This window comes from Terrapene carolina, unplaced genomic scaffold (assembly GCF_002925995.2).
Source record: "Terrapene carolina triunguis isolate 2854851 unplaced genomic scaffold, T_m_triunguis-2.0 Scaffold67, whole genome shotgun sequence".
NCBI classification, from domain to species: domain Eukaryota; kingdom Metazoa; phylum Chordata; order Testudines; family Emydidae; genus Terrapene; species Terrapene triunguis.
Window position 1 is genome coordinate 46,813,419 of NW_020664418.1, and position 12,637 is coordinate 46,826,055.

Genomic DNA, 12,637 nt, shown 5'->3' on the forward strand with positions numbered 1-12,637 from the left:
ATTAATTGGTAAGGTCACCCGCAATGGCCTGGTAGTAGCCAAAATGTCAATGAGGCAATGGGAAGACTCCATAACCACCTCCATCTGGATCCCCAAAACCTGAGGCAAACCTCTTCAATAGCTCTTGTTGTGCTCCACAATCAGCTGGAGGGGGGTGAGATGCCTCCCAAGGAAACTGCCTCAACAGGGGAGGAAGACAATGAAGTTAGCACAGTTTGAAGCTGTCCTTCCTCCGTTAGGTGTTCAGCAGGCTCCTCCTGAACCACTTCTTCCTGCTCAGTGCCAGGCCCAGTACCGGACTCACAAACAGATGGCACCTGGTGAGTATAGTCCCCACGTCTCCCCTGGGACACAGAGCAGGAATAACTTGTGTAGGACCTGGAAACTAAGAGGAATCCCCATAGCTTCCAAAAGGCCACTGGACAGGTGTTGGGTCCAAGGGACTCCCTGGCCACCTGCCTGACCTGATTCCAACTGCAGGATCTCAAGGTAACCCTGGATAGAAACACCTAGAAGTGGAATAGTACAGCTCCAGGGTTTGGTAACTTAGGTGCCAACCTGAGACGCCAACTTCAGATTCAAGCTTTCCCTTTGATGGTGCTGAGGGAGCTTGGGGTGGAGTGGAGGCAGCACATGGAGCTAGGAGCTGGAGGTCACCGCTTCCCAGGAGCCAGGTAAGGAGTCTGCCCCAGACCCGCCCCCCTCCCAGCACCCACGGAGCCCTACCCCCCAAGTTTTAGTCAGGGGTATATAGTAAGTTATGGACAGGTCACGGGCCATGAATTTTTGTTTACTGCCCGTGACCTGACCATGACTTTTACTAAAAATATCCATGACTAAAACGTAGCCTTAGTCGTAAGTTTCATAAATTGTGCCTCTTGAATGTGCATAACTCTTGTATGCATCAGTGGGAACCATACACATGCAGGGGACAGAATAAGGCCCTTTGAAAAAAAGTAGTCATGAAGAACATACTCCAGAGGTCTAGCCTACAGATCTCACTTTTGTTTAAGCTGAATAAAATAAAAAGAAGAAAATATTTCAAGAACTATGAGAGACTCGCATAGCTGTCCTGGCTTTCTGCAATTTATCCCTTAACTAGCACATAGGTTTTTTTTGTTTTTTTAAAGTATAAAATCAAATATGCCTCATGAAATATAATGCCTAAGAAAATATTTTATTATAGTCCTAAATTAAACTGGAAATATGCAACATCAATTATTTCTAAGTGTGAAATATTTGTGAATTTGGCTGTAGATGTTTCTTCTTTTTTATATGAATATTTAAAGAAAACTGTACTATATTTTCACATACAAGCAGCCGTATAAAATGACCAATACTGTAGATAGGCAAGAAAGATTTTAAACTTACCTGAACTAAAATTCTTGGCCTCTGAGGGGATGGAAAAGGAACTTTGTGCATAAAATGTGAAATATGTCTGAAGAAAAAGAAAATACTAACTTTAAACATAATAGAAATCACTATTTGAAAACTCTTTGTGAAATGCTGTACATCACTTCAAGCGCTTATTGCAGGCAACATGAAAAGTGGCCATATAAAATGGCACAATCTTGCTCAGTACATTGGCTCCCTGAATACATTCAGTCATATTTGCTTATTTGAATGACGAACATAAATTGTTGATATTTATTACTCTTGTTAGTACTACAGAGCCAACAGCCAAGAGAGTGAAGTAGATTCAATTTAGGTTCTTATATTCTGATCATTGAGGTATTTGAACACCTTTATGCAATGAAAACTCTTGTATTAATTCCTTCTTGTGAATCAATTCACCTGGTTATAAAATTCCAACCAAAGAACCACTCTCTTACACTTGTGCAAGCCCACTGAAGGCAATGGGATTACACAAGCATTACAGAGGGTGTAATTTGGCTTTCAGAACCTATGTTGTTGATGTTAGTGTGCAAGATGACAGCAACTCAGGGCATCTTTCAGACTCCAGGATTGAGTTTGCAAGCTGGCAGTTACAAAAATCTTTCCATTTGTAAACTAAAAATATTTGATCTTGAAATCTATATTGTCATTTTTATACTGTCGCTTTTCAGAGACTATCGTAGAGTTGCCAAACTTCCAGGACTGTCCTCGAATCTCCAGGAATTAAGATTAATCTTTAATTAAAGAGGTCATGTGATGAAACCTCCAGGAATACGTCCAACCAAAATTGGCAACCCTAGAGACTAGCTAGATTTCAGTGTCATAGTTTTAGTCTTTTTACTTTGTTAAAACCATTTGCAAATGATTCTTGCACAATAACGTTAGGTAAAAACATGAGGTTAATGAACTTCTGCTTATTTTCAAGCTTTCAGACACAAACAGTACCTAAAGATCAGTGTCAGGAAAAAAAAAGTAGGACATTGTCGTGTCAAATGCATGACTATAAATCTATTAATTTTTTTAAACTGTAAATTTTTTTTAAACTTTGCAATCCTGGAAATTGTTCAAAATGGAAATAGAAAATCCTGAGAGAGCTTGTAAGAGTTTTATGTATTTCACAAAAATACTTGGAATTTTCAGATTCATTTGTCTCCATATTGCACATGAAACTAAAGCATATACTGTACTGAGATTTCCTACTATTATTAGCAATGGGAGAGCTTCATCGGTGTTATTCTCAGAGGCTAACACAAAGAAATGGATTTTGGCATAAAAAGGCTGCATTTAAACTGCCACAGGGCTCTCTCTCTGATTCAGCAAACAGACAGGACCTTCTGTCCAAGAGGGGGCCCGACCTTTGCAGAACAGTTGGAAATACTTTAGCTACTAGGGCCCAATAAGACTGATGGGTGACTCCTGTTAGGTTTAGTGTGTATTTAAATCTGTTTGTTCTTATGTTTTCTCTGTAATTATTTTACTTTAAGAATAAATGTATTTGCTTAGAAAGAGCTGTGTGGTAACTTGTAAGAGCTGGCAAAACTGTTAATAGCTCTCTTAGAGAAAGTGAAGCACAGGTACTGGCCTATAGGTAAACTGGCTTGCTGGGGATATCACAGTGTAGACATGGAGCTGTGCATCCTTAAAAGCCCCAGTCAGGAAGGAGAGAGACATGGGTCTCCACCCAAGACAGAAACCACCCAAGTGGGTGCCCTCAAGGAACCACGGAGGGGGAATACAAGTGCAGTTACCCTAAACTGTGAGAAATATATTTACATTAAGAATTTTATAAAATTACATTGAAGTTTAATTGAGAAAAAAATGGTGCATATACAGGCACAGATTTTAAAGATATTTGCATTGGTCTGCTCAGCATTGCAACACCCAACTGACTGAGGGGCTCATAAGTTCTATTTTCAAAACCGACTTACGCAGTTAGGAGCTGAAGAGACTTGAGTGCCTAAGTCACTTTTGAAAACAGAACTTAAGAACTTAAGTCAGTTGGATGTTGCAATGCTGAGAGGAACAGTGTCTAAATACCTTTAAAAAATCTGAGAGACAAGGCAGGTGACGTAATATCTTTTATTGGACCTACTTCTCTTGGTGAGAGAGACAAGTTCTTGAAAGCTTGGTCCAATAAAAGATTACCTCACCCACCTTGTCTGTCTAATATCCTAGGACTCACATGGCTACAGCTATACTCCATTTAAAAGAACAAAGAAGGTCTCAGCTTCGATATTTTCTGTTGTGCTGTAAACTTTGCCTAGCCTAAAAGTGTCTCCTTCGGGTATGCCTACACCATGTTAGCCTATGATGGCTATGTCAGCATAGCCATGCTGGCATAGCTCCTTACTGCGATGCAGCCTGCACTGACAGGAGTTTTTCTGTCGGTGTAGGAACACCACCTCCCCAAAAGATATTAGCTACATCAAAAGAAGCCCTCCTGCCATCGACATAGACATGTCTACACTGGAGATTGTCAGAACCGTTATGTCAGTCAGGGGTGGTTTTTTCACACCAATTACCAATGCGGCTACAGTAACATAACTTAAGTGTAGATCAAGGCTTAATCTTCATTCAGATTATAGATATTACTATTAATAGGTATAGGGAGTCACACTTTAAACAGCTAAGGATTATTCTCACTTGTGTTAGAATTGAGTTTGACAGATTACTCACTCCAAAGGGCCAAAGATATTATAAAACTAACTCCTTTATCCTCCTAAACATGCACATGTGAATAAGCATTTTTATAATCTTTTTGACCAATCGTATCTGACAATAGCACAAAGGGTTTATAATCTTTGTTCTCCTAAACAAAATGTTTAAAGATCCTGGAGCCACTTAGACAATCTTAAAAAGAAATGAATGGCTTAAGTGGTACGTAGATAGGAGATAAAATACATTTTAAAAACAAAAAGAGGTTTTTAAAGAAAGAGTACATCAAAGAGATACGTTTATCCACGGGAAAAATGAGCATTTGATTCACCATAATAGCAGAACTGAGAATTAAACACAAAATACTTTAATATAACAAAAAGTCTAATCAATTATCGAAGAAACATGGAAAATTCACAACAACTTGAATTATCAGCAAGAATTCTTCTGTGAAATAACTTACTTCTCAATAGGGAGGACATGAGGACCAGAGATGGAATAACGATAAAGAAAGGTAAGAAACTTCTTGAAAGCATCAAAAAAAGGCCAGTGAGAGAGCAGACAAATGCATTTGTTAGTCTGAACTGTTTTGGAGTTATCTGACTTTCCATCTCCAGTAGTTGCTAACCCTAACTGAGATTTCTGTTTTTCTGTGAGATTCTCCTCAGGATATGGTTCATAGAATTGAATAGCAGCACCATATACCTGCAAAAAATAATATATTTGATTACAGCTATGTACATCTGCCTAAATCTTTAAAGCAAGCCAACATATCCTAAAGTTGCAAGCAAATCAAGAGTATTCTATAGTGTGATAAATTGGACATATGTATCTCCTGAAATTTCTTTAAAAATATTCTTATGATCACATATAAACCAGACCCCTTTAAATGAATTTAAAAAAAAACAAATATAAAGCCATATATGAAAAGGCAAAGTTAAAAACTGTTCTTAGGGTAGACAAGGAAATAATGATACAGAGTACAGCTGTCTCTGTCACTGCCATTCAAGCTACCTTTTGGGCTGCTCTATAAGCAACTCAAAGTAGTAGACACAACTCTTCAATAAAGCCCTCCTGAAATCCATCTTATATTATGTGACACATACAATATGAAAATCCTGGCTGCAGCCATGCAAATTTACTTTACTCTCTTTTAGATTTCTGTTTTCACACACTAATGTAATTGAAAAAAGGGGGAGGAAGGAAATTTTGTTTTAGGGGCTGATCCAGAACCCATTGAAGTCAACAGAAAGACCCACTGTTGTCTTTAATAGTCTTTCAGTCAAGCTCTTAAAGAACAGGATTCAAGTTTTTTTTTAGTTATCTGGGTGAATGTCTTTTATTATCACTCTAACAAATGTCAAATTGTGTAACAAAATGTTTTACTGATGTAGTTTTCTTGTGCTTATAATCGGTTACTTTTCTGAACATTAACTATTCAAGGTTATAAAAAAAAAAAAATCACAAAATTTAATATTTGTTAAGTTTTTTCAATACCTTTTCAGCCGAAGCTCCAGTTAGTACAAATGTAGAAAAAACTGGAAGGGGGTATTTACTGTTAGATGGCCAACACTCAATAGTTGCACCCATGGGTAGACAAAAAAGAGGCACTGATTCTGGTAATGGGAATGACTCGTAGTCTTCTTCAGGATATCTGCATATTAAACCTATTAAAGCAATTGTTAAAAAGGCAGTTACAGAACAAATCCTATGTTAGAAGTGTGTGAGTGTGTGTGTGTATATGAACGGATTTCACACTAACGCATTAATTATATAAAAGTACAAATTCACATCAGGAGATCTAGAAGAAGTTTCAAAATGTCAGGCCTAGCGTATGATTGTCAGGTTAACAGCACAATTCCAAAGAACTAACAGGAATCACATGGCTAAGCACAATATTATGAATTACTTGATTCTCTAGGTACTACACAGTAAATCTTATTAATTTCTTTTTCCATACCTACAGGCTTAAGTACATTTTCATCTATAAATATTATACTATTTTTATCACAAATATCAAATGAACAAATTAAATTTCAGATCCACAAAGAAAAAAAAACCTGAATGTGATGAATAAAGGTAGTAAGTCTTTGAATAAAAGTTAGTCTTCTAGTAAGATTTAACAATGTGTTTAAAAAAATATATACGGAAAACACTTTAACGGTAATTATATTAACTTTAAATAAACTTTAATGGTAATTAAAAGCCAGAGAGCTCTTCAGGGGATATAAATGGGAATAGCTCCATTGACTTCAATAAAGTCATGCTGATCTACACTAGCTGAGGATCTCACTCTAAATTTTTAAGATATATGAGACTAACCATTTTTATTTCTAGCTACAACTTCAAAATAGATCAAGTTCTAGAGCAAAGGTTTTTCAGCCTGCGGGTTCTGAACGGGTGTCAGGGAGTTACAACAACCTGTCCTTTCCCTATTACTAGACAGTTGGGAGCGTTTGGGGGTCACAGTATGGAAACAATTGAGAACTGGTGTTCCAGATAAACATGAAACCCTATGATACAAGGCTAGTCTCAGGAAGTATAATGCACTGTAAATTAGCAAAGAATATTTTCCTTCAATCAAATTTAACAGGAAAGCATTTGTGTTGTGTATATACAAAAATCTGTGTAAATTTATTACTAGAGGCACAAAAATGTATCTTTTTTTTTTACATTAGTAAGTACTTATTAGCCAGAGCCCTAACCTACACTAGCACATGTGGGGCATATTCTTACCTCATCCCGGTAAAAACACAAATGCATTTAAGACCTAGTTCTGCATGGTGAAAATCACTCCCATCTAATGCTGACTTCAGTGGGAAACAAGGATGTTTATCCCCATGCATCATCAGGCCCTCAGTGAATTATATTTCCTCCCCAAAACAGGAAGTTTCAAAATACGGTATAATTAAACAGATCTCAAGCCAGTTGACTTTAGGACACTACATAAGCTTCTTCTATTCCCTTCAACTTCTGCCACAGGCAGTGTGAATGTGAAAGAAATATTTCAGAATTGAGTTCATTTATTCTGATATGGTCAAAAAGTCTTGGTATATGCACTCAGGGTTACAGTAGGAGGGGTTCATGACAAAATGAAAAATCAACTATGTTTTATTAAATAAAATTACAAGACTATTACAAAACATCAGGTGAAATCGTGACCTCACTGAAGTCAATGGGAGTTTTGCCATTGATTTCCACGGGGCCTGGTTTTAAACCCAAAAGGTAATTATAGTACCTTTGTCATATTCTGCAACAGAAATGGGAATTTACAGTAAGACTATCTGAGAGCACAACAATGAATTAAAAAGAAACACACACAAAGATGACTAAGCCTATATTTAATACAGATTTTTTAAAATGAAAGACGTAATGGTACAAGACAGTAGTCTGGATTTTTTTTTTTAAATTAGAAAGCTCTTTGGGTCAGAGGCTTATTTTATTTTTTACAGTGCCAAAGACAATGCCTGTATTTAGATAAATAATTCCCAGACAAAACTCTGTCAAGATGAAGGTATGGCTGAGTGTACATATCAGTAACTTAAGAGAGCAACAAAGCTATAAAATAATTACTCACCAGCTTTATATGATATGGTATTGGTTTTTGCCACAGACTTTTTATAACATAGGTATACTGCTGAGCCCCACTGTAAAAAACAACACAAAAAAGTCAACACATTCTTATTGATTTACTTGACAAGGTGTAAAAAAAAAAAAAAAAAAAAATGAAACAGAGAAAAGAACTAGTTTAGGGAAGGACTCCTCACAACTCGTTATCTTTCATATAGAGTCATGTGCTAGGAACACAGGAATTACCATATTAGATCAGACCCAAGGTCCATCTAATCCAGTATTCCATTTCTGACAGTGGCCAGCAGCAGATGATTTAGAGGAAGGTGTAAGAACCACACAGGAGCACATGTGAGATAATTTGCCCCTCATTTTAGGTCTCCTCCTATCTCTTATAGTTAGAAATTGGCTTAAGAGTCAAAGCATGAGGTTTAATACCCCTTCCTAATTTTGTTTAGCATTAACTATAAAACTCTAGATATTCTTGTTACTCATACACATGTCTGATCCCTTTTGCTAAACTCTTGGCTTCAATTATGCTATTTTACTCACACTTACAGTCATGCTGATTTCAATGGGAACTACTCACGAGTCAGTATAATAGCATGATTTGACCCATAAAGTAATAGATTTTTCTCTGCTAGCTTTTCCACTAATCATGCTGACGCATAGTCTTTTAACAGGCTTGCTCCACTTAACCTGTAATTTCACACTCTGTGAAACATTTTTAGCACAAATGTCATAATATTTTACAATTTTCAAACAACACTAGTTCTCTTGTTGGTAGTGATTTTTTAAGCCACAATAATTATAACTTTTCACTTAAAGGAAAGTGTTTTCGTGCCCCAACTCCTAAATGGGAAGGCCTTAGAAATAAGAGCCAGGTCTGCTAATGAATGTATGCAGAACATAGAAAATCTTCCAGGGAGGAAAGGGAGGAAGCATGCAAGTTAGCTCACTGGACATTTAAGTGTCAACTACGCAAAATCGACAGAGTGACTTTGGTAGAACTAAAGGAGCAATTTTAAAATATCTGTTCTTTAATAAATTTCAGTCAATAAGGCAACATTGAGAATTAAAGGGACAATCAATTAAAAAAACCCAGAAGTAATGTTTTTAAAAATCTGCTACTGTTAAAAGTAATACCAATAAATTACTTTAGCACAGAGATCAGAAAAAATGTCTGATTTTTCGGGTTTTTTTTTGCATATGATAACATTCAGTGTACAGAGTCAATATTTTTTGCCTGTTTGTGTGGGTTTTTCCCCCCAAACAGCAGTAGAGAAGACAAACTGAAAAAAAACAAAACAAACAAAAAGGAACAGGAAATGTCGGTAAAACCACAAAAATTGGCAATGGGCTCAAAGAAACTACTTTTAAACTCGAAACTGACAAGATTTCAAGTTGACAGTGTCCCTTTAATACCAAGTACAGGTCTGTCTCATCTTACGCAGGGATTCTGTTCTGCGGTTAGCACGTACAACGCAAACCGTTTATAGTCAAAATTCCATTGAGTTCAATGGCGGGCGGAATCGCACACACTACAGGTATAGTATTAAAATAGTTATTTTTCTCTTATTTTTTGTTTTTGCCGACCGCGTAAAGTTGAAATCGCACATGTTAAATGCGCGTAAGATGCGACAGACCTGTATGCATGTTTTCCACCATTGTTACTTGACCCTACATGCTGATTATTCACAATACAAAGAAAGCCACATTATACTCAAATTTTAGCAGTCATCTTTCCTGTTACATATTCATTGGTCCATGTTTAAGACTGTAATATTGTACCTGTAATATGGGCGCTGGTACCCAGTATTTCCTCAATCAAGAAACTAATACTCACCTCCTCTAATAGGAGTGGAAAGTCTGGTCTTACACAGATGTGTAACCATCAGCTCTTTCAGAATCAACTGCTTTTAAGTATTTGTTTGCTGTCATATGATTTTGCCCATATCATGCAGGGCAACAGCAGGATCACAATGTGAAACAAAGGTCACATTTAAAAATAATAAAAAGCCTTTCAGCACATGAAACCCCATCTTTATGTGCCTACCCAATCTGCATGCTCAAACATGGATTTTCATATATGCAAAATTTGGAGGCATAATTTTACATTGCATTTTTGAAAACCTGATCACAGCATTCTGTCTTCAGAGTAAAGAGTGGATACAGCATACAACAAAACCCAGTATGTTTGGCTCTTACACACCTGCTGGAGCTGTTTCTGCACTGTTCGCTACTATTTAAGGGCCTGAGCCTATGCCCAATTGAAACGAATGACAAAATGTCCACTGATGGGAGCAGGATCAAGCCCTGAACATCAACCTACATAAAGTCTGAGGGCTTGTTTACATGACACAGCAAAGTGTGATAGAGGGTTGTGATTTGTAAAACGCACTACCGCACTGCACTCTAATTGCCTCGTGTACACCCTGCTGGCACGCTCTAAAAGCTACTTAGTTTCTGTTAACGTTGTCCTGTTTGAAATGGGACTACGTGAACACGAACTAGGTATCTTTTAGAAGGCACCAGCAAAGTCTACCCGGGGCAGTTAGAGAGCAACACACTACAAATCAGATGCCTGGCGCTGTGTAGACAAGCCGTTAGAAAGTTCTCACGTGGAAAAAAAAGAAGGAAAATTGCTGACCACAAGCCACAACATGAAACAGTAGAATAAGCAGCATAATGACTTAGACTCAGAAAGTTAACAGTCTGCTGACAGTTATTAATTTAAGCTTCAAATAGTTATCAACTATCATAACAGCAGTGTTTCTCTTCTAATCCAGAAACGGAGTGTCATTCTTTGAAGCAGCTGCCCCAAAAAGGATCAAACACTGCTCAGAGAGAATATACCTCTGCAACATTAAGCAATAAATAAGCTCATCTTTTATTAAAGAGATACTGTCAAAGTCGGTATGCCCAGAATGACCTATTTTTCTTTTTTGTAAAGTCCATGAAATTGTTTTTTCTCTTTACTACTATCCAGAACATACACCACATACAAGATCCCTCCCAAATCAAAATAATTATAAATAAATATATCAATAGCTATCTTTACACCATGCATATCACTGTGGTATCTGAGTGCCTTTCTGCACAATAAACTAACAATAATAAGAACTTAATAGTAACATATACCAAACAGTATTCAGTCTGTAAGTTAAAAAAAAAGGACGCAGCTGTTTAGCTGAGTAACAGAGATTAATAGATATAGAAGCAGTATGCTTTCATCCCTTTACAAGTGTTCCGCATTCACCACTCGCACTATCCACACAGTCACAAACTTTGGCATTCTTTTATGAAGACACTGTCAAATTTTCACTCATCTCAGGAACAGAAGATTTACTGAACAACTAAGGCAAAAATTTATTTTTGCCTTTTTAATTTTGCCAAGCTGCAGTTTAAATATTAAATTAAAATATAACCATAATATTGGTGTGCTCACCAACATTATGCCAGACTTAGATATCAGTTAGTACCTATAGAGAAAGGTGGCTGGCATCCATGACCAGAACCATGAATATAGAATACATAATCTCCTTTTTTTAATTCAGCTAGTGACTTTTTTCTTCTTAAATATTTGTAAACTGGCAGAAATAAAGACTCAGTTCAGTTCTTGAATTGATTAATGAATCCTGTCTTATTTAGGTAATTAAACAGAGCCTCTACCCAAATGGGGATCAAAACTGCTAATAAAAATTTTCCAACACGGTTATTGCTAGCAGTAGTCTAACATGGAACTACGTGGAACAAGATTTTCTTCTGAGCATAGTGCTAGTGAAACTGCTAGAGAAGCTACCTCCACTATCTACTCACCCCTTATGTAGTCTATAGCATAGTTTTGTAATATGGTTAAAACACAGTTCTCAGAGTTAGAAATCCCATTCTACTTTGAGGGTAACTATGTTGGAAATCTCACTACATACCTCCATGTCTGCACATGGCTATACAGTTGTACACGACTGTACTCTAAGGCCTGACCTAAAGCCTACTGAAATCAACACACTCCTCTACCCCGATATAACGCGACCCGATATAACACAAATTTGGATATAACGCGGTAAAGCAGCGCTCCGGGGCTGCGCACTCCGGTGGATCAAAGCAAGTTTGATATAACGCGGTGTCACCTATAACGCGGTAAGATTTTTTGGCTCCCGAGGACAGCGTTATATCGAGGTAGAGGTGTATATAATCCAGCATTTTTAGACATTCCCACATAGGGACAAAGGAAATGTTACCCCCTTCCAAAAAACACCTTTTAATTACTTGCTAGAGGTAAATCAGTTCAATTATTCACCAGCGTCTCTCAAGGATTCTTGGTATAAATCCTCTATAAACATTAAAGCATTAAATGTTAACTGAACAAATCCAGACATGTAATCTTACCATACTGTTATTAAGATTCTTGTCAACCTTGCAGAATGTATGTGGAGGGCTCTCTCCCTTACTCGGTATAATTATACATATATCTGTGACAGCCAAGGTGTTTTGGGTCATATTTTCGGAGGCTCTTCGGTAAGTGATGTATACTCTTTGTGATGAGGCACTGCCACTAATGTTTGCAGGACGACCAGATGGAGTGGCTTGAATGATTTCACAGCCCTGTATTAATCTCTCTTTCCCATCATATAAAACCCTATATTAAAAAAAAAAAAATCAAAGGGCAAAAGTAATTGTTTAAACACAGTGAAGACTGATCCAGAACTGTAATTTAAGACTATATGTTTAAGAACAAATCCTGTCGTGCCTTTGAACAGAATATATTTTCACTGAAAAGAAAAGCTATTTCAGTTCACATTATATAAAAACATGTTCCAACAGGAAACTTCCATTCTGATGCTAGATTCCCATTTTCTTTGTGTATAATTACTCTTTAATGTGTATTCACATGCAGTTTTCAACCACTAAAAGCCTCTTAAGCTGTAGCTAGAGCTCTCACTATTGCAGGGGTCGGCAACATTCGGCACGCGGCTCGCCAGGGTAAGCACCCTGGCGGGCCGGGCCAGTTTTATTT

The 12,637-nt window shown here is 37.2% G+C and overlaps 1 protein-coding gene across 2 annotated transcripts in view; it reads right to left on the reverse strand.

The window, feature by feature from the left end:
* Positions 1–12,637, reverse strand: part of DENND4A (DENN domain containing 4A) — a 99,623-nt gene that overhangs the window by 62,651 nt on the left and 24,335 nt on the right. For both annotated transcript variants that reach the window (XM_024194978.2, XM_024194977.3), the window contains exons 3-7: positions 12,010–12,259; positions 7,628–7,697; positions 5,548–5,717; positions 4,514–4,755; positions 1,372–1,438 (exon numbers count right to left, since the gene is read on the reverse strand). In XM_024194978.2, coding sequence (XP_024050746.1) covers positions 1,372–1,438; positions 4,514–4,755; positions 5,548–5,717; positions 7,628–7,697; positions 12,010–12,259 — 799 coding nt within the window. The remainder of the gene's footprint in view (positions 1–1,371; positions 1,439–4,513; positions 4,756–5,547; positions 5,718–7,627; positions 7,698–12,009; positions 12,260–12,637) is intronic.